General features: G+C 40.6%; 1 protein-coding gene and 1 pseudogene across 1 annotated transcript in view; both read left to right on the top strand.

The window, feature by feature from the left end:
• Positions 1–27,024, top strand: part of LOC126249214 (uncharacterized) — a 255,126-nt gene that overhangs the window by 169,843 nt on the left and 58,259 nt on the right. Inside the window, exon 10 of the mRNA XM_049950868.1 lies at positions 26,563–26,786. Within this exon, the coding sequence (XP_049806825.1) occupies positions 26,563–26,786 (224 nt within the window). The remainder of the gene's footprint in view (positions 1–26,562; positions 26,787–27,024) is intronic.
• LOC126250537 (5S ribosomal RNA) lies at positions 11,175–11,291 on the top strand (annotated as a pseudogene).

Below are 27,024 nucleotides of genomic sequence, written 5' to 3' on the forward strand. Positions count from 1 at the left end.
ATGTCGTAACCCTGGGCAATGAACTTGCCAACAGGCTGGTCAAACAAGCTAGGCGGAAAACGCTTATGGAGATCGGCTTCTCTGCAACTGACCTGCGTTCAGTACTGCACCGCAAGGTTTTGTGGCTTTGGGAGACGGAATGGCATAACTTCAGTACGCACAACAAACTGCGTGCCATTAAGGAGACTACGAATGTGTAGAAGACCTCCACGTGGGCCTCTCACAGGGACTCTGTGGTTCTCTGTCGGATCCACAATGGCCACACTTGGGTGACACACGGGTATCTGCTGCACCGTGATGGCTCGCCTCGGTGTTGATGCGGCGCCCGGCTGACAGTGGCCCACATCTTGGTGAGCTGTCCTTCTTTGGCTGCCCTGCAACGGACTCTTCAGTTGCCGGACTTGTTGCCATTAAGTTTAGCTGACAACTCCTCATTGGCTAATTTAGTTTTACGTTTTATACGTGATGGTATGTTTTATCATTCTATCTAAGTTCTAGCGCATGTCCTTTGTCTCTTTGTGTTATCCACTCTAATGTTTTAGGCTGGATGTTTTACTGTGTCAGAGAGGCTGGCTTTTCCTTTTATTGTCATGGTTGGCCAGCCATGGTCATCTGCTCTCTTGTTTTTATCCCTTCTGCCTGTTTCTTGCTTCTCTCTGTGGTTTTCTTTTCCTGTTTTGTCCATAGTAGTGCTGATTGTCCTTCTGTTGTTCTTCTGTTTCATCTTTTCTCCTGTTGTTGTGCTATAAGTCTCCTTGCTTTTCTTCTTTCCCTTGTGCAATTATTTTACTGGGAACAAGGTATCGATAACCGTGCGGTTTGGTCCCTTCTCCCTCCCCCCTCTTTTAAACAAACCAACCAACCAAACAATAATACATGTGGGAGCTGGTTCTGAATTTGCTGAGGATTGTAGCGCAAGACCAAGTCATAATGAAATACAATATATTGTGTTTAGCCATCACTCATGCTGATGGAATCATTCTGTCATTTAAAAAGAAATCGGTGAGAATTTGCAGTAAAAAGCCCTGCTAGATTCCTTTCTTTCACAGACAATCTCTCCTAATTTTCGGCCTGAAGTGTGTATCATGAGCATTTAAACATTCAACTGTAGCATTTCCGTTGGAGAAGTAACTGAAGTTAACATTATAAGGATGAAAGAGGTTTCATTTGCTTTAAGAGTCAGCCGGCCTGAAGTTATCAGTATACACTATGTGATCAGAAGTATCTGGACACCTGGCTGAAAATGGCTTAAAAGTTCGTGGGCTGAAAATGGCTTAAAAGTTCGTGGCGCCCTCCATCAGTAATGCTGGCATTCAATATGGTGTTCGCCCACCCTTAGCCTTGATGAGAGCTTCCACTCTCGCAGCCATACAGTCAGTCAGGTGCAGGAAGGTTTCTTGGCGAGTGGCAGCCCATTCTTCACGGAGTGCTACACTAAGGAGAGGCATCGATGTTGGTCAGTGAGGCCTGGCATGAAGTCGTTCCAAAACATAGCCACTTACTGCATGACCATAGTGGAGAATCTGTGCTTAAACTGCCAAAGCGCATTTCGAGCCCTCTTGTATCCTCCAGACCATGAACAACACCTAAAATGGTTGTAGTATAGAGCTGTCAGTGTCTTACTAACCGGTACAGGTTCCCTAAAGGTGTGTTTACTTCTGATGGATGGATGGATACTCAGAATGGCAGATTAAGCGCACACTTCACCCCACCACTACAGTACAACCTGTGGAGATGGAAGAAATCACAGCAGCAGAGGTCGCCACAGCCTTTATTACCGTGTGCTGGAATGCTATCAGGTAAAGTTGGCCGCTTACTGAAAAACCACTGTCTTTTTGCCCTCCCAGTAAAACACGGGCATTGTTGGGGAGTGTTAAAGATGACATTGGTGTTTGGAAGGCCGGGATATATTAAATTCTATTCCAGTGTGGCAAGACATACATTGGACTGGCAGTGTGCACCATCATAGGCGGACTTGTTGGGGTACACCAATCGATTGTGCCACTGGTGTTCTTGGCATCAAGAACACCAGTGGCACAATCGATTGGTGTACCCCAACAAGTCAGAGGTCGCAGAGCACTATTTGTCAGAGAATTGTGTGGTAGAATAAGAACATACCAGGATTTTAGTGCAAGTTTCCACATACTGGGACAGTGTCCTTAGAGAAGCCATATAAATGGACCCCATGGATAATCTTGTCAATTGGGATTGCGGCTGTAATCTCAGTAAGCTTTGGAACCAGAACTGGTTGTAAATAAAATGTTGCTCAGCAAACACATTGATATGGTGGTGATGGAGGACAGAGGAACTACGTCGATGTTACCACAGACGATGGTGCAAGTGTCTCCATGGCTGCCGACACATGCCCTCGGGTGTCGACCGTGAAGGAACGGCTTGCAGGGGGAGGGGATGTAAGTTCACCGCATGTGCTCAGGAGCTCAGTTTGTCAATGCACCTGACGATAGCGACGTCTGATCGCCAAAATATTGTGGCTTTTGGACACTATGGAACAGCAGTAAACCCCTGGACTGTTCAATCGACAAATTCAATTCAAGGAAATGAAGGATCATGTAACATGAATAAAAACTATCATTGAACAATAAGTGGGCTGAAGGCATAAAATCACTCCCTAGTTATTCTTGCACCGGGCATTAGTGCCAAGGCTCATGGTTATTCAGTACTACCATCTTGAAAAATCTTACTTCCTTTCATTAAACTGATGAAGGGAATGAAACAGCAATAAATATATGAATTTTCTTTTAATTTCAGAGTTATCTGATCCTAAAAAAGCACAAGAAACAAGAATTCTTCACATAAGGCAGATTAATGTTTCGTGTTTACGTGGTGTCCTCGGCACAGACCCGCTTCTCGTTGTAGATACAGAAAAACATATAAGATGCAAAACTTTTGGTGAATGAAACATGGCATGCTAAACCTGACCATGAATTGGGTAGGATACCTAAACAGAACAGGATCCTACCCAGATTGATTGTAAGTGTGAAAGCCATTCTGCTACTCACTTGATAACATGGCCTATGCAGCCAAACTGTTCCATTACAGCTTGTCTAGCAGGTAAATTTGGAAATCATTACCTTGTGTTATAGAACAGATGCATACGCAGGAGCTGTATATGTTTGTCATTATCACTTCATTTGTACAAGCCCATAGCTGCCTCCGTGCTTGGATCCCTCTATTTCTCTCAGTGTATGTTAATGCAGCCATGCTCGACAGCACACCATATCACACATGAGCAAAACACAACTCCACTCCAGAGCAGCCAAAGTGGAATAGCCATGAAGCTGAACACTTTATTTTGCTTCAGAACTGGCAAGCCGTGTATGGTAACCATGCCCTCGCAACCCATTGGCCAAAACCACTCTCACCTTAGAGAGTTCAGGCATAGATATAACAGCCAAAAACTTACTTGCTAGAAACAGGCACTTAATGAACAGAAAATGTGAAAATGACAAATTATAACTGGTGTCTTTCAATGTACAGTTCAGATATGACACTTTGTTTCAGTAAAAAGCAATCCTTTTGGCTCTGTGTTTACACACACACACACACACACACACACACACACACACACACACACACACACGTGTTGAATGATGCTGCAAAATATCCACAAATGCCACACGAGTGTGTGCTATTGCTGCTTCTATTTCATCCAGGTCCCCTGCTATACTTGCTGTTTCCTGCTACTCCCACTGTAAGTACCAGGTATTTTTGATCCAAGTCTGCACAAAACTCCTGTGCTTTGTGTCACCTGGCGAAGCAGAGTACTAGGTTACATGATGCTTCTTGCCTGGTATTATACACCTAGCTTTTCCTGTAGTCAGTAGCCTATGTCCCTCGTGCGACTGCTAACTAACAGCAGGACTATTTATTTTTTCTTTCTGCTTGACTTATCTGCTGATTTTGTCCAGGTGGAATAGCCCTCGTATTTGTCCAAAAATACTTTTGATGACTGATCATATAGACACAGGTCATTTTTATAGCACTAAATAAATTGTCTGATTGGAAATGTTTCCCTTCGTTACTTAAATCCAGCAGCAGCAAAATGGCATGCATGGAGGGAGCAAACCTTTCATTGGTCTATGACCTCTTCAAGCTCGTGGCAAGCTGAGTGTCAATGGAACCATCAGAAAAATGGATCACAGGTGTAGTACGGTCAGAGTGCCTCACTCTTCCACCCATGAATTTCTTCCATGGGTTGGACTGAAACCAGTCACAGGCCGGATCCAGCCCAGGGGCTGCTTGTTGCCCTCCATGCCATAGAGAGTCGATGGACTGTCGAGGTATTATCTGTTGCAGTTGTTCTCCATCATCTCCATTATTACTTAAGAAAGAATAAATAGGCTTATTTAAGGTTTCATTTTATAAGCTTCTGTGATGCAGACTGGAAATTAGTGGGAAATGGTTACGACTAAAATCAAATATAGTCTTCTTTTGAGTTAATGTACATATATATATATTTCCATTATTCCATCAGATTTTGCATATTATTTTTAAACAGGATGTGCAGTGACTTGAGATTTTGTACCATAGATATTGGATGGACATGATCCATGAGAGAGGCAATGACTGACTGGTCTGCTTTATCTGTTGTCTAGCAACCTGTGTTCCCAAAAGTATTTCCTGAAAGCTGTTCCACTAATGTATAATTTGTAACTTTGGTTACATGTCATACTATGTACCCCTGGTTGGGCAAGACCTCCCTGAGAACATTACTCAGCAGTATCATTGCCATCTCTGTTGCAGGCAGATTACTTTTCTCCTTGACAGTGTATATCATGAATTCAGTACACAGTGAATACACAAATTACTAAAACTACGGATTATCTCTCTGTTGCACTCCAGCATTGAGCCAACACTTTGGGTGCAGCAGTAGGGGCCATTGCAGCATTGTAGGCAAGTAGTTGGTCATCCTATGCTCTGGTCAATTGACATGTATGTACGCTACATCTCTACTATCTTAATCATTTATTGATGTTACACTGTCCTCCAAAATTGGATTAATTTGATACATTCACTCTGAATGTTAAACAATCTCCTCAAACAAGACCCTGCCCTGTGACTAGTGAACCAGCACTGTTTGTGAGTGAAAACTTTATCTTAGTGAAAATAAATTATGGTAGCATGTCTTGTGAGGAGCCTGAAATTTAAAATGAGATGTGGTTGTGTTGTAAATAAATTGAGACTTACGACCTCCAAATATGCAGTTATGTATTAAACTTTCACTCTAAGCAAAGACTGCTAGATGCATGATGCATGATGTACAAAGCACCAACTGTTGCATTTCCAAAAACAGTTTGAACCTTTACCAAAAAAGTGGTATGTCTTTTATCAGTGCTCATCAGCAAAAGTATCTATGAATTATTATGAAAAGTGTTCCTTCCACATTTGTGTGATGCATCATCAAGGTAACATTTGACCGTGTCAACAGTTACGGATTCAACAAATGTGTGTTTCAACATTATTCAATGTAGTTTCTGAGTGGAGGGACTTTCATTCATATATCGTGTCACGAGACCAGAAGCCAACCGTGTTACAAAATGGTCATGCGTATGCTCGCAAAGGTTATCAGTGGGTGATTTCATCTCAAATCATACAGGTCATGTCAACTTCTGGTCATAAATTTATCTGGAAAAAATATACAGTGTTGCAGGTTTGCTGGGGGGCAGGGGAGAGGTGGGGAGGAGAACCTGTTGAAGACTTTAAGAAAGCTCTGCACTGTTGTATGCAGTACTGTAGTAATTTGTTGAATATTACAGTTATTTTGTTAATTCCATAAATAATTTGCATAACGAATCTTATTGTCTGATATGAAACTAAAACTATGATCACAACAACATATTTTTTATGTCACAATTAAATAAGTAATCAGTTCACTGCCACCCATTTTTCACTGTTCAGAATTTTATTGAGCATCAATATGCCCTGCATGAATATGCCCATGAGTATAATACATTTGTTAGGCTCCTTGTCTGTAAATCACTTTCGAAGCACTACCTAGACCTCACAGGGAAATGCCTCTTAGAAAGAACAACTTCCAAAAACAGAAATGCTGACTACTACTGAATATTTTATAATACTAAAACAGTGGCTAAATTACTCTTAACTATTGGAATGGCTCGTTCTAAAACATGTACATAGGAGCTTTCACCTTTGAGGAGTTTTGTGCCACCGTTATGTCTTCATTGGGAAAAGGAGGTGTAGGTTTACAGAAAGATGATAAAAATTAAGTTACTGATAAGTGTGATGAAACAAGAGATGATTCCAGTGCTGTATCCGGGGCAAGAGTTGCAGCCAGCCAGCCATTGCAGCATTATGCTGTACAGACAGTGTTATTAATAGTGAACCAGTCTACCAGAGGGTCACCAACATTCTTTTGATGTAGCTACTATCATCACAGCCAGGCTGTGAGCCAGTGAGTGCTGCCCAACAGACTTGCCATCAATTTGCCCTCACTTTGCATGGAGACGAGGCAGCCTGCTGAGGACCCTGCTGCTGCCTCATAGTCTAAGTTACAAACTGTAGCCCTTTCAGGCCATTTTTGTTGCAACCACGGTCAAGGGTTTGTCACACTGGGCAAAACTCCCATCTCCCTCTTTGCTGGCCACTGGCCTGCCTCGCTCTGGCCACCTGAAGGCAGGGTGCTGTCACACCTTCCTGACACTGTAGCCGGCCATTGGAATGTGCTGATAGAAAGGTCACTTGTTACCAACTGCCTCTTTGAGAGATGCTTTTAATGGTGCATACACACTGGTGTGCTTGGGCCCAGGGTTTAATGCCTGTTGCATCCCATCTGTTTACTCTGAACTACCTTTTTGATTAACAATAAAGAACTCTGACATCATGTGATTGCCTTCCATTGTGACAACATGAGGCTACCTTCCATCATGTACCTCCGGCCATTCCAGCAGAGAACAATTCACCCTCTCCACCCATTCAGACACTTAAATTTTGTGTCAGAAGTGTGATGGAGTGGACTAACACCTTTTACATTTGGTGTCAGAAGGAGGTCTGGAGGATAGCAATGGCAGTGATTCTACAGCAGTGGAATTGTGCAGATGGAGACAGAGTTCTGATGGAAACTGCAGTGGAGAGTCTGTGTGTGACAGCAGCTAATATAGATAGCAGCAAGTTCATGTCTTACACCACCTGCAGAGTCCTAGTGTCTTTGGGAACAGGGTGGCAGTGAGAGGATAAACCCATTATGTCAGGGATAGGCTAAGTTATGGTACATGGGAGACTCCTGAGGGACGAACCATTGATACCATTTGTGTGAATCCTCTGTAAGTTAACTGGGCATGTAGCTTCATGCTACGAATCACATGTAGTAGTTTCCTGGGTGTGCAGACAGAAAGAGCGTTACAGCAGGCAGTCTAGAGAAAATACATAGAGAAAATTTAGGTCAATAGAAGTAATAGGCAAATACAAGGCTGTGTGGTTATAGATATAGAACTAGGAATTTAGTGTCTGTATTAATGTATAAAAAGGTAGAGTAAGCGATCTAAATATTTAAAGTACGCGCTAGAAAATAAGGTAACTTACTGGTATTTTGACAACCACCAGGGTAATAGTTAACCAATACTATTTAGTTTCCAGATATGAGGTTGATTTACCGGGTGGACAAAAATTGTGTCACGAAATTTTTAACCCTGGATAGCTGATGCCAATCGGAACCAAAATTACTAATGTTTAGTAGATCAACAGCGTACAGTTTTTAAACTACAGAAACTTGGCGCCACATGCTCAGATTGGCTGCGGGATTGCCCTGTTGCTGGGTGCTCTGGACAACGCATGACCGCGAATGCTTTGCCTGACGAAGATCACGATGTATCCTAGGTGGCCCGCACGCTCAGTGATAGCGCGCTAGCCTTCCACTCTGGGGGCTTGGGGGTGAATCCGCCAGCGTCCCAGCACATCCATTGTAGTTACATCTTAAGACATACCGGGAACAAACCCGTCAACAGCTGTTACTTCGTTTACAGAATGTCTTTTACAAATTGTGTCGGCCTTAAAAGGGGCCTTTTTTTGTAGCTAGGACATTGTTTACTTAAAGCAGATGCTCGAACTGACAACCCTCTGATGCGACACAAGCTTGGTAATGTCGAACGGTGTTTTGCCGAACTTTTTGAAAGATTCCTTGCATTGTCCTGATGTGACTGGTGGCATGTTGAATGTGATCCATTAATTCCTCTTCGTTTCTAGGTGGTTCGCATCTGGGTGGGTGAACTGGAACCTTGAAGAAGCCCCACAGGAAACAGTACGGTGGCGTGAGGTCTGATGATCGAGGGGCCATGTCCTATGAGCACCTCTGCCAATTATCCGGCCAATGAAGAGTTCGTTTAAATATCTGCGCCCAGCACGACTGTTATGTGCGGGCGCCCCATATATGCTACGACCACATGGGTAGTCGTATATCCAGGGGAACACCTTCCAGAATGCAGGGTAGAGTTTCTTGCAAAAAGTGAAGGTAATTTGTCCCAGTAAGTCGAGGAGGTAGATGGACCGGACCAATCAGATGGTCACCCACAATGCCTGTCCAAATGTTGAGCGAAAATCATTCCTGGTGTCCATGGAAGTACGTGACATGAGCATTTCCTGTTGCCCAGTAATTAACGTTTAGAATGTTGTAAAGGCCTTCCCAATGGAAGATGCACTCATCAATAAACAACACAATGGCAGGGACATTGGGATTTCATGCATCACATCACAGAAATCACCGACAAAACCCTAGCCTGTGTTCATAGTCTGCCACAGGATTTTGGTTTTGGGCAGGGTGGAGAGTAAATGGATACTGGTTGTCATCCCTCAAAAACTCCCAGACTAACTGATGAGTGGCCCCCATGTCGTATCCAATCGCTCGAGTACTTTGTCGTAGGTGCTTCCTCGAAGCACTCGAGTAAAGTCTCTTCAAATACAGCATCTCGTCATGTTCGAGGTCTTCCAGCGTCACCATGATACCCCGTTAACGAGCCTGTTTCACCAAGTCGCCAGTGATTTGCTGTAAACATTTGCAGGTGTGTGTGACATCTTGCTGGGTACTGTTCCTCGTACCACCATCGAGCTTCGTGTACATTACTGTTTGCTAGTCCATAAACAAAAACCATATCTCGTTCTTCAAACGAATACTGTGCTACCATGCTTACTGTATGACTAAATTGCAGGTGACGTGTGTGTGCTCCGAAGCAAAGCTTATGTGCGAATGCCTCTGACGTTAGATTGATACAAACAGAAAGACCTATTCTACACGTGTGCGTTTCACGTTGGGGCAGTGACAAGGCAAGGGACATTTGTATGTGTGAACCGACAACCATAGCACTGCCTGTCAACCAATGAATGGCAAAAGGCAATCCCACGGCCAATTGGAGCGTGTGGTGCCAAGTTTCCGTTGTTAAAAAAATGGTGTGTTGTCGACCTACACATTATTAGTAATTTTTGTTCCTACTGGCATCAGCTATCCAGGGTTAAAATTTTGTGACACAATTTTTCTCGACTCTGTAGACAATTGTAGTAGTACAGCACTGACCAAGAATAAGCAATGCAACAGTATTGATTGGGTTTGGTGTACCCATCATTTGATAATGACTCAAGTAGCAGGATGCTCAGATACTGCATGGATGAGGAATAATTGTTAGATGTGATGTCCTCATTAAATTGCTCCAGGTCTGTTGAGATACAGTGAACATGATAGTAGAAAATCTGCCTAAGATACCTGTCCAAGCTGAAAGAGAACATATTGTTTTGGGTACAAGGGAAATATAATGAAGTAGCATTAGGTGTATTAAAGGCAAAAGGAGGGTAGCTGAAAAGTGACTATAACCCAGGAAATAAGTCAGTTATATGATGGAGCTTGTGCATCCCAATATGCTGGACAAGTAATTGTGGATTATTAATTAATTGCATAAAATATTTTTATTAGTGTGTAAGATTATTTGTCCGTCGCTGGCATAGAAGACCGCAAACCTTCTTTCCTTCACGTCCGGGCAAGCTATGCAGTGACTAGAGTACATGTAAAGCTTACTGGGACAGGGTAAATGCTAGCTACAATGAAGTCTATAATTCAATTGTATTATCGGCATTTTAATTTGATATCCCGTGCAACTGCCAAAATTTACAAAAAATGCGAATTTCTTTGTCCACCCACACACTCCTGAGAATGGCACATTAACAATTTGCAATTATGCGCCCCTATTACCAGCAGCTGCGTTGACAAATACTCGGCACCTCACAAGGATAACTACCAGATCAAGAATATTAGGTAAGTTGTTGGAAGTGGTTCAGCGTTGGTGAATATCTCGCTTATGAGCACACAAAGAGCTCTAACCACAGAACATGCGTTGGTGCAGTGCTGCGATACAGACTATATATCTCCCTTCAAAGATGATGGTCAAGACGCCGTCTCCAAGTCTGTACCGCTCGATGGCTGAAGGCGAAGTCCACTCTCTCCACAATTCCCCCATATCCCATGTGTACGAAAACGCGGCGGAAGAATTCTCAGTTTTGACCAATGTCAAACACCCTTTCATCGCCGAAATCCTGCCAATGGCATTTCTGAGATCTACCCAATGATCGAGTAGGTCATAACGCTCCTAGGCAAATGAAATTCCTTCTTCGCCATGTGTTGCCCAGCACAGGTGGCTCCGGGTGCCAGGCTATCCCCAAAAGCGTCATATTGTCCCGCGTTTCCAGTGACCGCTACCTGCCACCCACGGCGGTCCGGCAAGCTGTGGCCAGCTGCAGACTTATATTGCACAATTCTCAACTTCCAATACTTTTCACCAACACTTTAAGTTAGCAACTTAATCATGCAGACATGTAGGGGATACTGCTCGATAGTGCCTCATATTTATCATAATTCAATAGAGTCATGATCTGATGCCCTTGTCAGTCCCTTTATTATTAATACTAATGTTGATAAGATAACGTGTAAGTGCCCATGTCCTGGCACCTTACAAGTGACTAGTTTCAAGCATTTCCATTCATTCGCACCCCATTACGTGGATTTGTAATTTTTCACTGTACAGAATACCTTTGTTTTTACATCAGGTCACTAAAGCAACTATTATTAGACTGTATTAAGATTGTCTTAGTACAGTAAAAATTCGATAGGCATCTTTATTTGTTTATACTTAGAAATTTGGTAGTTCCCTATGTATAAAGGCAACGGCCTTGCCGCAGTGGATACACCGGTTCCCGTGAGATCACCGAAGTTAAGCGCTGTCGGGCTTGGCCGGCACTTGGATGGGTGACCATCCAACCGCCATGTGCTGTTGCCATTTTTCGGGGTGCACTCAGCCTCGTGATGCCAATTGAGGAGCTACTCGACCGATTGGTAGCGGCTCAGGTCAAAGAAAACCATAGAAACGACCGGGAGAGCGATGTGCTGACCACACGCCCCTCCTATCTGCATCCTCAACTGAGGGTGACACGGCGGTCGGATGGTCCCGATGGGCTACTTGTGGCCTGACGACGGAGTGCTATGTATAAACATCTTAAGGTGTCATAGAGATAGGGAATTCGAATAATTCCCGAGTCAATATGTCTGAGAATGTGACCATTGCAGTGATACCTCTGACTGCTTCCTTTTGTAAACAATTACCCTTGTTTATGACATAGTGACTAGGCAGCAGGTCATCAACATTGAGAAGTCGGTGCAGGTCAAGAAGCACCTGATTTGCTCTTCAGTGCTAGAAGAGCACCTGGAACTGTTTACCTAGAATAGCACAGTGTGTGGCTTGACAGGAAGTTCATTACTCATGTTGTCTTACTAGTTACACGGAATAAGTGATTTCACAGAAGTTACTGCAAATGTAGGTAAGGTTAGCGAGGCTACCTTGATAGGATGCCTCCATGATCCCCAGCCCAACAACTGCTGCTTGCTGGACTAAAAAGAAAGAGTTGACATAAGGTGGAGCAAAGCAGGACCTGTAGAATCCATGTCTGTAAGAGAGTGAACTCAGTGTAAACATAAAAAAGTAAAAAGGGGCACCAAAATGTGAAGATTATTTGGGAGTGTTTACTATGAACTTCAATAGGTGAGTACACAGTGTATATAATTGTAAATATATTAATGCTTTTTTTACAGCCAGTTTCTCAAGCAGGAATGTGGTGGAGCTGATTTTTCCAAGAAGGGAGGAAATATAACGATACAAGATGAGCCCAGTGCCCTAGCCAGGGTATGAGTTGCAGCCAGTTAACACAACATTTTGCCATAACAGCGGTGTCCTCAGTAATGACCCAGTTTTCAGGGTAGTGATCAGGATTCAGGAAGTTAAGAAGGCACTGAAGCATGTGGCAGTACTTGTGTTTCACATTAGTGAGCCCTCTTTGACCCTATATATACCCTCAGGCTAACCAACCAGGTGATTGGGCTGCGCATCAATGCCTGCCATGCGTTGGTCTCTATCGTTGGGTCCCCAACACTCCCGACACAGCTTGCATTGTCGCAACTGGGCTGCAAGTTGAAGGCTGCTGCATAACACCCTAACCATCTGGTTACCCTCACACTGTTGCCTTCCCCATGAGGCTGCCTCATGGTCTGAGGTAAGGACTGAGGTCCTTCCAGCTCCATGCTGCTACCATCAGATGCAGTCGCAGTTCATGGTTCATCACCCTGGCTAAACCACCATCTCCTGCTAGGCTGGCTACCAGCCCATCACCCTCTGGCCACCTGAAGCTGGGACACTGCAACAGCAAGGCTGCTTGCTACCACTAGTCTCTTCAGGATACACTTACAGCAGGGCACATATGTTCCAGCATGCTGGGTCCATGGTTTAACACCTGTCACCTGCTATCCACTTTCTGCAGGAACATTGCATTATGATTGTTTATGAGGACAGTAAAGAACTTGAGACCACATCAGGCTGCCTACATTGTCTTCACCTCCATCCACCACCACCACCACCACCACCACCACCACCACCACCACCACCACCACCAGAGAACCACTCACCCATTCCATCCATCCCTACACCTTCTACATAAAATAAGAAAGGAGGATGGTCTCTGTGGAAATGACGACAAAAGGTATATGTTGGAAACTTTAATTATATGAAGCAGCGGGATGACACAGCACACATTAAGACACCAGGGAAAAGACTCTGATACCACAGAGAGATCTGTAGTGGGCACAAACTCTGGGGGTAAGGCATAGCTTGGCATACGTGTAACAGATAAAAACATTGAGTGTAGGTGAAGAGATGGGTACAGGAGAGAGTCACAGTGAGCTGCATATCATATCATTCAGAAGGCTGAAAGGAAAAAAATCTTCATTAGAAAATTGTGTATATCACTGCCATCTGCAGTCTGGAGATTGATTTGATGCATCCTCTTTACTTGTACATAACTACTGCAGAACTGGGCCTGCTTCTGTTGTCAAGCCTCGGTTTCCTTCTAGAAGCTTCTGTTTTCTTCTTGTCTGAGCTGATTTTCATCCACATTTTACGTCTGTTCAAGGTCACACTCTAGACAAATAGCTTCCAAAAAGACTTTCTAAAATACAAGTTTATATTAGACATGGAGTTTATATTTTTCATAAATGCTTTTCTTGCTGTTGCCACTATGTATTTTATATCATTTTGTTTAGTATATTATTGGCTATCTTTAGTTAAATTGTTACCCAATAACAAAACTAATTTTATTACTTTTAGTGTTTCATTTTGTAATCAAATTCCCTTGGCATTACTTGATTTAATCCTACTATATTCTATTACCTTTATTCTACTTTCGTTGATGTTCATCTTATAACCTCTCTACAAAAACTCAAAGTTTAAATTTCTTCTCTCTGAACTTTAATTTCCTCTCCAAATTTCTCCTTGCTTTCCACTACTGCTCCCCACTCCTCTCGTTAGAAAGCAGTCTGGTTTCCATATAAGCTGTTGATAACCTTTCACTCTCTTTATTTTATTTTGCTGTGTTCATAATTTCAGTGTATCCCAATAAACATTGTCAGAAGTTTCCTCAAAATCCACAGATATCATAAATATGAGCTCGCCAATTTTTTGATATGTGATCAGTGTTGCCTCAAGTATTTGTGAAGTTTTTAGAACCCAAACTGATCTTACCTGAACACAGCTTCGACAAGTATTTTTTTCGTCTTTGGTAAATAAATCATGTCAGAGTTTTGGAATCACAATTTATTAAACTGGTAGTTTGACAAATTAGCATCTATCAGCAACTGCGTAATTTGGAATTGGGATTACGACAGCCTTCTTGATGTCTGAAGGTATTTTGCCCATATGATATATCCTGCATGTCACAAGGAATAGTTGTCATATTTTCTCCAAAGGGTATCAGTAATTTTAAGGCAAGAATGATCACTCTTAGTGCATTGTTTCAGTTAAGGAGTTTCAGTGCTCTGTCAAATTCTTCTCACAGTATCATATTCAGCTTTTCACCTTCACTGAATTACTGTTCCCTTTCTTCAATATTGTTTTCAAGTTCATTTCTGTTGTATAGCCCTCCTTTGCTTAGTACTGGCATGCCATCTGATGTTTTGATATTTGTAAAATAGCTTCTCTTCTCTCCAGCAGGCATCTTTAATTTTCTTACAGGAGGTATTTATCTTTCCCATTGTCTTGCATGCTTCTGCAGCCTTGCATTTCTGCTTTAGCCCTCCTGTATAGCCGTTTTGCATTTCCATTCTCAGTTTTTAGACTACTGTATTCTTTTATCTGCTTCATTTTTTGATTTCTCCTTTGTTATTCAAATTCATTATGTCCCATTTTATCCAAGGATTTTGTTTATCTATCATTAAAGCTGTTCTGTATTAAGTCTTTCTGTAAAAATTCTTAACCAAGGGGAATTAGCTCAAAGAGTAAAGTACATTCAGGTAACAGAACAGTAGATACGCCTCAGTAATTTATCAATGAAGGCGGTGGCGGGTGGATCTGTGTAGTGTATGGGGTCACAAGTCGAGTACTATTTAACATAGCAATCTGTTCTAACAATTACTCTTTGATAATTCTTTTATGAATTTTTTGATGGCCTAGGGACTTTGCTGGTATGAAACCATCAAGAATTAAATTAAGGGCAAACGTCGCCAGTTGCGAACTGCTGCATAGAAACTCCACCCCACACTCAGCTTAGTGGACTGATATTATGGTTTCTCTTACTGCAGCACTTTCATCAGGTGCCTTTCACTTTTTTTGTCAAAACAATAGCAACCATTATATTGTAATCATTACGAGTAGCTCATGTTATCATTCTTTTGATTGTTGTAGACTAAATGGTAGTTTTATTTCTAGAAGACATATTCTAGACAATAGTGTCAGTATTTTATTTTCCCTTTGACTTGTTCTGGTAACAGTTACTTCTTCCTTCATATTAGAGGCTGGAATTGAATTTGCACTGCACACACTTGCTGGGTTCATTTCTTGCACATCATCTTGATTTGAAGCTTTGTTGTTTATAGCTTTCAGGATATAAGTGCTCATCTTCTCATCATTTATGGTGTTAATGTCGCAGCTGGCAAATCTGAATGTTATTCCAAACTACTCTCTAGCTCCAGTTCCTAGTTATAGAACTCCGAATAAAAATCATTGATCTGTTCATTTGGTCAACTGAGTGGTTGCCAGCTCTGCATCTCTGAAGCTCGAGTACAAGAAATAGCTGAGCTGTAAAAATGTATCCTTTCTGTAATTAGACTGACATGTAGCAGCATTCCAGAATATGTCTGGCAACGCAGATCATTGACTTGCTTTGTCGAGTGGCTGAGAATTTTTCTGCTATGTTCACTTGCTATTTTCTTTTGTTTGATTGCATATTCTGAATGATTCTCACTTAAGGATATTCCTCCAGTTAGTAAATTTAGGATTTTGAGGGCAGGAAACTCATTCGAAGGAGAAACTACAGCTAAGATCATCCTTTATGTTGCAACTTATCCATCTTAGCCATCACTGAAGCAGTGAGAGAGCACTGTTATCATAGTTGTTTGCTAGTTCAGTGGAAACAAGGATACATTGTAAAGTAAAGGTTGTGTTAGCTCTTGGCTCCAATCTTTGTGGAGAACAGACTTTTACCTCTTCCATGACAATTGTGCAAGCAACCAGATCGACAATCAGTGTGGAAATTGTAAGGGAACCTCTCCCTTGTAAGTCTTCTTGCTGCCTTGATTCAGAATAATGTAGAAGTAAAGATGAGAAACTTTCAGAAATGCACACGTCTTAACATTTATGAGGGTCATCCACAAAGTAAGTTCTGTTTCTATTTCTATCTACAGCAGTGCTACGATTGCAGTTACGAGCATGTGCGGCAGTTACTCTGACTCGAGGAGAAGACATGTATGCCATTTTCAGATCGCTGCAGCCGACATGTGCTGTGTAGTGTGAAATCAGATCTGAGATTCTATTTCTAAATGCAAATAAAGTTAAACCAAAGGAAATTCATCGGCAAATTTGTGATAATTACAGACAAAATGCTGTGAGTGATTCAATGGTTGGAAGATGGGTCAGACTGTTCAATGAAGGACGTGATCTAGTACACGATGAAGAACAAAGTGGACGCCCGTCTGTGGTTACTGACGACCTCGTTCACACAATTGAAGAGAAGATTAAGCACAACCATAAGTTTACACTTACATATCTTCTTACACCTAAAATCTGTCCTTGGTGGTCAACATGTCAATGATGATGACGGGCTGAAAGAATATGTTACCACATGGTTGAATTCTTCTATGAAGAAGGCATACAAAAACTTGTGCCATGCTATGACAAGTGCTGTAAAAATTTCGGAAGCTATGTAGAAAAGTAATTTAACAGTTGTAGATTTTTGTACAATAAATATTTTTTCTGTATCTGTACACGTTTGTTTTATATAACCAAACGGAACTTACTTTGTGGACCTACCTCGTACATTTTTCTGCTTCTACTGAGGTAATTTTTAGACGTGTTTATGAGTAAACAAATGTATTGAATAAATTGTGGCACTGAATAATTTATTAACTGGGTTTCGTTATGTGTCTACTCCTATTGCTACATTTTCATACTTTCGTGGTAGTCATGTAATGCTACTTCAGTATAACTGTGTACTGCACATAGACATAAATCAGCGCATAATATCTTGTTAGTTTGACACTATAGCAGTGCATTTGTGTTATAGACTGTTTGAATTGCATTTTCCTGGTGGTTGTTTAAAAAGGATGGTAGAAGGTTAACATTTGAAGATGCAATATCAAAAGAATAAAGGCACTAAGAGAGGACTTCGAACCAGTTTCCCAAAATCAACAGAGTGTAGGTGGTCGTTGTCTTGCAGTAGCAATACTTGGTGCAGTCTTTTTTGTTGTTTTTCTTATACTGCGATAGTAAGGTGTCTCAGTTGTTAACAAATGCCAGCTTTGATGTACGTACCTCTGGAAGCAGTCTATTATATGGGCTCAATTAATTTCAATATAAGTCAATCAGCAACAAGTCCATGTTACTTCATATACTGGAGTTGGAATGGTTTTGGGGGTTGGATCTTGCTCAGTATCCCGAAGGTCTCATATTTGATTATCACATAAGCCACAAATTTTAACATGCACCAGAAGAGAGGTACTTTATCTCTGGCAAAGCCAAGTAAAAATCTGCAGGCTCCACCATTGTTCAGAATCTCATTTGAACACGATGTCTCCCAATACCAACTGGGTTGATGTCAGTTTGAGTTAAACCATGACGGAGGCAGAAATTGCAGAAAATGCAAACTCTGAAGGTTACTCACACACAAAATTCAGTTTCTCTACCATAATTGAAAAATATGAAATTAACTCATTTCCAAACAGCTGGCTTTGAGAAAATTATTTGTGGCTCTTTAGATCTCGGTTTCTTTCCTTACTATCCAGGTTTTTTCAAGATTACAGAACAAGACCTTGAATGGCTGCAATAATTTATTGGTAGTGTTTGTGATCCTTCAGTATTATTAAAGTTACATACGCATTTTTCTTTGTTATGGTTAAAATACAGTGAGCAGATCATATAAGTTAAAGAAAAATGTGATAAGTGTAGGCCACGACGGACCAAAGTTTGTGTCTGTTGACCAATGTTGTGTCAGCTGATCAGAGTTTATTTATTATTTTTTAACTGCCATTTAAAATAATTGTGTGTGTTAATATCAGGTCCAAATATGCTATTTATGATTACCATTAATTATTTTAATAAAATGTTGATTTTTATATCAGTTAGCTACAGCTGTATGGGTTAACAATAGTTTGTACCAGTTTTAGTTGTACATAATAATTTATGGGAATTATAAAATAGTAGTGTGCTTAAGTTTGTCATTCTCATTTCAGAAATTAGAAAATTTGTATCTCTTTTACTTGAGCTCTCTGGATTTGCTATTAATAAAGTTAATAACCAACGTAACCTGAAATTCAAAGGATTATTTTTCTTTGGTTAAAGTTATAACTGTTGATTCAACACAAATCCAGGACGCTGGTAGGTTATTGTATTAATTTTATCTGTAGTGGAAATTGACAGTAGTTACATCACAGCTAGCTTACATTTCTCTTACATTCAAATCAGTAGTTTAGTTCCTGCATCTACCATAAGTGTTGAAGGCCAGTGGAGACTAAAATTATAATGAAATCTTCACTTCTGAAAACCATAAGGTACGCATCAGACAAACAGTTGTCACCTCCTTAACACCTTACAGAGCCAACGCCCAGAAACTGTCATGCCGAAGGTTGGAAAGTGGTTGGACTATGTGGCCTCTTCTCATTCATAACAGAGAGTATAAAGCAGGATCCCACTTGTCTGTCCCACCAACAAATAAGAGGTGTCAGTGCTGGTCCAGCTGGTTGGTGGCTTTCATTTTAGTTACACATTTGACAGTCATATCCACAGGAGAAATTTATCTTAACCATAGTGCAACTATGAGGATTATATCTAGACATAACCTGATTTACATCTAGAGATAAAATCGTGTAAATACTGACAAAGAATTATGCTTACATGTTTTCTCTCATCATTGTTGGCACCTTAGAGATTTTCTGATCGACAGTCTCCTTACTCTTATCTGATCAATGTCACAGGAACTGTAGTTGCTAGCTATTGCTGCCCATCATCTGTTTCACAGAATTCGATGTATTCTAATATATCAGAAATGTCTGACTACCACATTTGAAATGTGGCCTCTTAAGCCTTATTCATATCTCCATTCACTGAAACCTCGAAGACAGTGTAGAAGGGCATAAGTTTATCATGAAGAGCTTAAAACACTGTGTGAGAAATAAAATCAGTCAGTAAATCCTTTTACGAGCTTCACAACATGTCCTATAGAAATGCGCACCTCACATAGTCTGTTATGTTCATAGATGAGTATTTTCCTTCCACATTTTATGTTTGAAGAATGTGGACATTTTTGTTAATTGTTTCTGCTTAAAATTTGTTTCTTTGTTTGCTCCTGACTTCAGCATGTAATTTTTTTGTTGCATGTCAGAGTCATTAGGGACACATGTGAATTGACAGTATGTTGGGGGCACTGTTTCTCCCTGCCCGTTATAGTATAAAAAACAGCAAAGCTCCCAGTTTAGCGTAACAAAAGGTATAGGAGTTTCGCAAATTCTCTCCCCAACTATACACTGAAAGCATTTATAATACTTGTCACAATCTTCACATGCTGTTTTATGAAGACCAATGTGACTGATCATGACTTTGTGCCTTATGGGTCATTCACCCAAAAAAGTTCTTCAGCTGATTCCTGGATTTTTACCTCCACACACACACACACACACACACACACACACACACACAATGTTCTTACTGTTAGTGGGAGGATTTGTTTTATTAAAAAACGGTTGGTAAATATACCTGCTGTTTTCCTAGTCCAGCCATTTCCCACAGCTATTGACCTGACAATATTTCTTTCCATTGAAAGTGAAATAGTTGCCGGAGAAGGTGAGTTTGAGTAACTCTCCAATGCACTGTTTTTTTTCCCTTTTCCTTTTCTTTTTTTTTTCTTTTTCTTTTTCTTTCTTTCTTTCCTTTCTTTCCTCTCTCTCTCTCTCTCTCTCTCTCTCTCTCTCTCTCTCTCTCTCTCTCTCTCTTTTTTTTTTTTTTGGAAAGTAAGTTATTTTTAATAACTTACAATGTTCATCAAATGTCAGTACTTGAATTTAAATTCACAACATAGAGGAGAGTGAGAAATGCACTGTTGACAATATCAAGGTTTTTTTGTGTCTTTAGAAAACACCCATTAGTTTTAATGCATACTGTTAACAGAGTGTGAATGCATCTTTAATTTCAAATAGATCACTTTGTTTTTCATACTGTCTGGGCTTTCTTTAATTGCTTTATGTAAAACTGATGGATCTGTCTTTCTAACAGATTTTAATTTTGGCATAGATTTTCCAGTACTTAAGAGTTCATCACAATAATTTTGGTCTTTCCCTATTTGTTAAATAAAATGTTATACTAAATACCTTATTTTTGAGGTTCATCTACATCTACATGATTACTCTGCAATTCACATTTACGTGCTTGGCAGAGGGTTCATCGAACCACAATCATACTGTCTCTCTACCATTCCACTCCCGAACAGCGCGCGGGAAAAACGAACACCTAAACCTTTCTGTTCGAGCTCTGATTTCTCTTATTTTATTTTGATGATCATTCCTACCTATGTAGGTTGGGCTCAACAAAATATTTTCGCATTCGGAAGAGAAAGTTGGTGACTGAAATTTCGTAAATAGATCTCGCCGCGGCGAAAAACGTCCTTGCTGTAATGACGTCTATCCCAACTCGCGTATCATATCTGCCGCACTCTCTCCCCTATTACGTGATAATACAAAATGAGCTGCCCTTTTTTTTGCACCCTTTCGATGTCCTCCGTCAACCCCACCTGGTAAGGATCCCACACCGCGCAGCAATATTCTAACAGAGGACGAACGAGTGTAGTGTAAGCTCTCTCTTTAGTGGACTTGTTGCATCTTCTAAGTGTCCTGCCAATGGAACGCAACCTTTGGCTCGCCTTCCCCACAATATTATCTATGTGGTCTTTCCAACTGAAGTTGTTCGTAGATTAAACACCCAGGTACTTAGTTGAATGGACAGCCTTGAGAATTGTACTATTTATCGAGTAATCGAATTCCAACGGGTTTCTTTTGGAACTCGTGTGGATCACCTCACACTTTTCGTTCTTTAGCGTCAACTGCCACCTGCCACACCATACAGCAATCTTTTCTAAATCGCTTTGCAACTGATACTGGTATTCGGATGACCTTACTAGATGGTAAATTACAGCATCATCTGCGAAGAACCTAAGAGAACTGCTCAGATTGTCACCCAGGTCATTTATATAGATCAGGAGCAGCAGAGGTTCCGGGACGCTTCCCTGGGGAACAACTGATTTCAGTTCAGTTTTACTCTATGATTTGCCGTCTATTACTACGAACTGCGACCTTCCTGACAGGAAATCACGAATCCAGTCGCACAACTGAGACAATACCCCATGTTATACTAAATATCTTATTTTTGAGGTTCATCTACATCTACGCTTGTGAGGAACGGTGTCAAAAGCTTTCCGAAAAACTAGAAATACAGAATCAACTTGAGATCCCCTGCCGAAAGCGGCCATTACTTCGTGCGAATAAAGAGCTAACTGCGTTGCACAAGAACGATGTTTTCTGAAACCATGCTGATTACATATCAAGAGATCTTCGAGGTGATTCATAATGTTTGAATACAATATATGCTCCAAAACCCTACTGCAAACCGACGTCAATGATATAGGTCTGCAGTTCGATGGATTACTCCTACTACCCTTCTTAAACACTAGTGCGACCTGTGCAATTTTCCAATCTGTAGGTACAGATCTATCGGTGAGCGAGCGGTTGTATATGATTGCTAAGTAGGGAGCTATTGTATCAGCGTAATCTAAAAGGAACCTAATCGGTATACAATCTGGACCTGAAGACTTGCCCGTATCAAGCGATTTGAGTTGCTTCGCAACCCCTAAGGTATCTACTTCTAAGAAACTCATGCTAGCAGCTGTTCGTGTTTCAAATTCTGGAATATTCCATTTGTCTTCCCTGGTGAAGGAATTTCGGAAAACTGCATTCAATAACTCTGCTTTACCGGCACAGTCATCTGTAACAGTACCATCAGCACTGCGCAGCGAAGGTATTGACTGCGTCTTGCCACTTGTGTACTTTACATACGACCAGAATTTCTTCGGATTTTCTACCAAATTTCGAGACAATGTTTCGTTGTGGAACCCATTAAAGGCATCTCGCATTGAAGTCCATGCCAAATTTCGAGCGTCTGTAAATTTTAGCCAATCTTCGGGATTTCGCGTTCTTCTGAACTTCGCATGCTTTTTCCGTTGCCTCTGCATCAGCGTTCGGGCCTGTTTTGTGTACCATGGGGGATCAGTTCCATCTCTTACCAGTTTATGAGGTATGAATCTCTCAATTGCTGTTGCTACTATATCTTTGAATTTGAGCCACATCTCGTCTACATTTGCATAGTCAGTTCGGAAGGAATGGAGATTGTCTCTTAGGAAGCCTTCTAGTGACACTTTATCCTCTTTTTTTAAATAAAATTATTTTGCGTTTGTTTCTGGTGGATTTGGTAGAAACGGTATTGAGCCTAGCTACAACGACCTTGTGATCACTAATCCCTGTATCAGTCATGATTCTCTCTATTAGCTCTGGATTGTTCGTGGCTAAGAGGTCAAGTGTGTTTTTGCAACCATTTACAATTCGCGTGGGTTCGTGGACTATGGAAGTTTCCTTTGGCTACCTAGGTGGTGATAAAACAACGGAAATGGAGTCCCTATCATAATTATTCACTCTGGTGATTATTAGTACATATACAAGAGTTTAACTTTTTGTTTCAATGAGCACACTTTTACAATAAAGATTATCAGGTCACATTCCAGCAGAAACTTTATTTGCAATTTTGAAGTTGCTGCACGTGTGTTAGTAAATACTCCTATACAGCCCCCCCCCCCCCCCCTCCTCCCACCACCAGGAAAAAAAAGGTGCCATTACAAAGATGTTCTTCCAGCAACTTTCACAATTTTAACGTATCCTCTAATGTACAATTTCTTAGGTTTGAACTGAGTGAGAGAAGGTTTAGCCATCTTGATGAACAGCAATACAGAAGTTGTTCTTACAAGCATAAATGAAGTAACTGTAAGATTCATTTGACGGAAACCCTTTTCCTATTTGTTAGAAGATATTACAATCATGCCCAAAGTGCGCTTCAGAGGAAGTAGTGTATCTGGAAATTTATTTTCTTGAAGATATTCAGTGAAACCACAAATTGCTTCTCTTTCATTTAAGGGAGATTTACAGGCTAACTTCCTAATTTTGGCTTCATCGAATGACATGTGCTTCCCAGGATTTCCTGGCCCATACTTAGAATCTAAAATCTTTGCACATTCAGGCAAATGATCATCTCCTTGAAGCAAACTCTCTCCAACAGATTCTTTCAGAATTTTATAAAAATCAGATGAACTAATTACAGGACTGTGTGTTTCATTTTTGTGGAGTTAAATCCTTTTGAACTTGGTGGACTCTTCACTTTGGAGAGAGATACTGTAGTATGGACAAGGATTTTCAATTCTTCCTTCAAAAATTTGGACTGTATTTATTATCCTCATGTGTGCTTCATACAAGTCAATATTTCTCTCTTGTAAAACCAGACTTAGTTGACTAACTTCTTTGAGAGCATCACACATGAGGCCCAAATAAAGAATAAACTTGCATGATGTTATTTTTCTCAAAAGACTCTCATAAAGATAGTGATATGTTTCACTCTCTTACTGACTCCTTTTGCCTCTTCACAGTGATGTATGAGGGCTTCAAAGTCTTCCCATTCTGCAGAAATGGTTCTAACGCTAGCTGCAACCCAGGAGTCCTTAAAATCCTGCCAATTTTAAGAAGTTGAAACTCTAGAGTCGCTGCATAAGCTTGTAGTTTCCAGCATTATTAAGCATGATAAATCACATGAAGTTTGTTCATAAAACTCTGGAAGCAGTACACTCCTGTCACACTGTTCACTGTGACACTAACAGACAATAATTCAAGGCCCTGGTTAGCACAGTGGCAGAAAATAGTACTGGGAAACTTATCGTGTATTAACTGTTTCACATCATTATGCACACCATATAGCACAACAGCACCATCATAAATTACAGACAATAAATACTCCTTTAAGTAATTTTTCAGTGTGCCCAAAATCTTCAAGATGAATAATTGAAGAATTTAGAATTCCTTTTGCATAGGAAAAACTACACGAATAATCGCAATGAGTGTGGATCTGTGGCTTGCTGATTCATCAGGACACTTAGTTCTTGGACTTCACCATGTTGTGTATTAATGTTTTTTCTCATTTCATTTACAATGTGGCTTACATTGTTATCGCAAAAATGTACAGAATGAAGAATATTTCACATGCCTACACCATTAAGTTCTTGTAAATTTATTGCATCTTCAAAATTTCTTCGCTACTTTGTTATCAGTTTGAAAACTATTTTCTGTTACTTCTTTATTATGAGACAAAGTATTTAAGAAAACTTTCTGCAATATTTTATTTTGCCCATCAGATGTTATTTTTTTGGCGTACTGAATGCCCTGCACTCTCCTTGCTATCATGCATCTTTTTCTCAGTGGCATTAATTGCTGCTTCTGCAACTCTCTAAAATGATTAATTTTACCATTAACCACTCCACTGAATTTTTCATTCCCATCCATTTATTGGCAGCTAGGCCTCAGACATGAGGGGAACAGTGTACAGACCAACATTTTATTCTTGACATACAGCCACTCATTTCTCTCACAAGAGTCATTTTCTGCAATAGTGTCCAACATTCTCGCCCGTCATAATAAGAAAGTTTCTTCTTGTAACCATGTGAAGTTCCGCTTCTTCAGACTTCCCTTTTTTTACTAACCAGTGCAAAGAAAATACACTATGTGATCAAAAGTATCCGGACACCCCCAAAAACATATGTTTTTCATATTAGGTGCATTGTGCTGCCACCTTAGTCATTAGACATCGTGAAAAAGCCGAATGGGGCGCTCAGCAGAACTCACGGACTTCGAACATGGTCAGGTGATAGGGTGTCACTTGTGTCATACGTCTGTATGCAAGATTTCCGAACTCCTAAACATCCATAGATCAACTGTTACAGGAATTCCAAACTACATCAGGATCCACTGCAAGCACTATGACAGTTTGGCGGGAACTGAGAAAATTTGGATTTCATAGTTGAGCAGCAGCTCATAAGCCACTCATCATGCCGGTAAATGCCAAATGACACCTTGTTTTGGTGTAAGGAGCGTAAACATTGGATGATTGAACAGTGGAAAAACGTTGTGTGGAGTGATGAATTATGGTACACAATGTGGCGATCCGATGGCAGGATGTGGGTATGGCGAATGTCCAGTGAACGTCATCTGCCAGCGTAAACAGTAAAATTCGGAGGCAGTGGTGTTATGGTGTGGTTGTTTTTTTCATGGAGGGGGCTTGCACCCCTTGTTTTGTGTGGCACTATCACAACACAGGCTTACATTGATGTTTGAAGCACCTTCTTGCTTCCCACTGTTGAGGAGCAATTCTGGGATGGTGATTACATCTTTCAACACAATCGAGCACCTGTTCATAATGCACGGCCTGTGGCAGAGTGGTTACACGACTAAACATCCCTGTAAAGGTCTGGCCTGCACAGAGGCCTGACCTGTAACCTATAGAACAGCTTTAGGATGGTTTGTAATGCCGACTTCATGCCTGGCCTCACTGACCAACATTGATACCTCTCCTCAGTGCAGCACTCCATGAGGAATGGGTTGCCATTCCCCAAAAATCCTTCCAGCACCTGATTGAACGTATGCCTGCGAGAGTGGAAGCTGTCATCAAGGCTTAGGGTGGGCCAACACGATATTGAATTTCAGCATTACCATTGGAGGGCGCCACGAACTTGAAAGTCATTTTCAGCTAGGTGTCTGGTTACTTTTGATCACAAAGTGTATCTATTTTACTCATTTTGAAAAATGGTTGAACTGATCTTAGCTAGACTGACTCAAAACTGATGTGAGCATATCTGAAATGCTTGCTTGTAACACTGATAAACAAGGGAACTGAGTGCAGTTTCTGATGCCAACTTATGAAACAAAAGTGTGTGGTGCCAATTCAAACTGAAAATTTCATTTTCAAAGACACTGAGTCTGCCAGGATATTTATAATACATGTTGTTCTAAATAAATTAAACTCCTTTTAAAAAACTAGAAAATAGATTCCGGTACTATGTTACGCCAGAAAAAAAGTGATTCTCCTGCATAAAATTTAAAAAAGTATGGTTTCTTAATGTACAAAATAGGACTCTAATTTTTTAAATTTTTTTTTATAGTAGCTGTGTGTTAATTTTGTCTAGATTTTTTAAGAGTGATCAATATCGAACCATTATCTACAGTATGTTCATCTCGGTTTAATTGTGTGATTGATGTGGTAAAATTAATTTTATCGGCTTCAAATAATTTTCTATCCGTGTGAGATTCCACATACTACAAAAATTATATGTGCTGTTAAGTGAGAATGTGGTCTTTAACAAATGTTAATTTTTTTTTCTTTGCAGGTAGCAAAACACCAAAAAGAGATGGATCAACGCAGAAAATGCCAAAAAATAAGATCTTACCACAGTCGGCTGGGTCATTACGGAAAGGAAAACTACAGTCTGTGAAAAGTTGTGTTAAAGAGTATCTGAACTCTACCCAACCTCCACTGTTTTCAAATGTGAGAAATAGAAATGGTTATGGAATACATCAGAAAGTATTACGTTCCCCAATGAATGCGAAGAAGGTATCTAATGTATGAACTTGTCAGTTTTAAATCTTGATTCAGTTTACAGTAAATGCTAGATGAATCGTATCTTATTCACGAATAGGTTCCTGTACATCTTTGTATGTTAAAAACTTGCTTTACATACATACATACTGAGACATACTGAGCAAAGATAACACTTTCTTGCATCAGAAAGCAATTCATGAATGCCTGTAGCTGTGTGTTAATACCTGACAAGAAATATGAGCATTATTAC

The sequence above is a fragment of the Schistocerca nitens genome, chromosome 3 (genome assembly GCF_023898315.1).
Source record: "Schistocerca nitens isolate TAMUIC-IGC-003100 chromosome 3, iqSchNite1.1, whole genome shotgun sequence".
In the NCBI taxonomy this organism is placed as follows: domain Eukaryota; kingdom Metazoa; phylum Arthropoda; class Insecta; order Orthoptera; family Acrididae; genus Schistocerca; species Schistocerca nitens.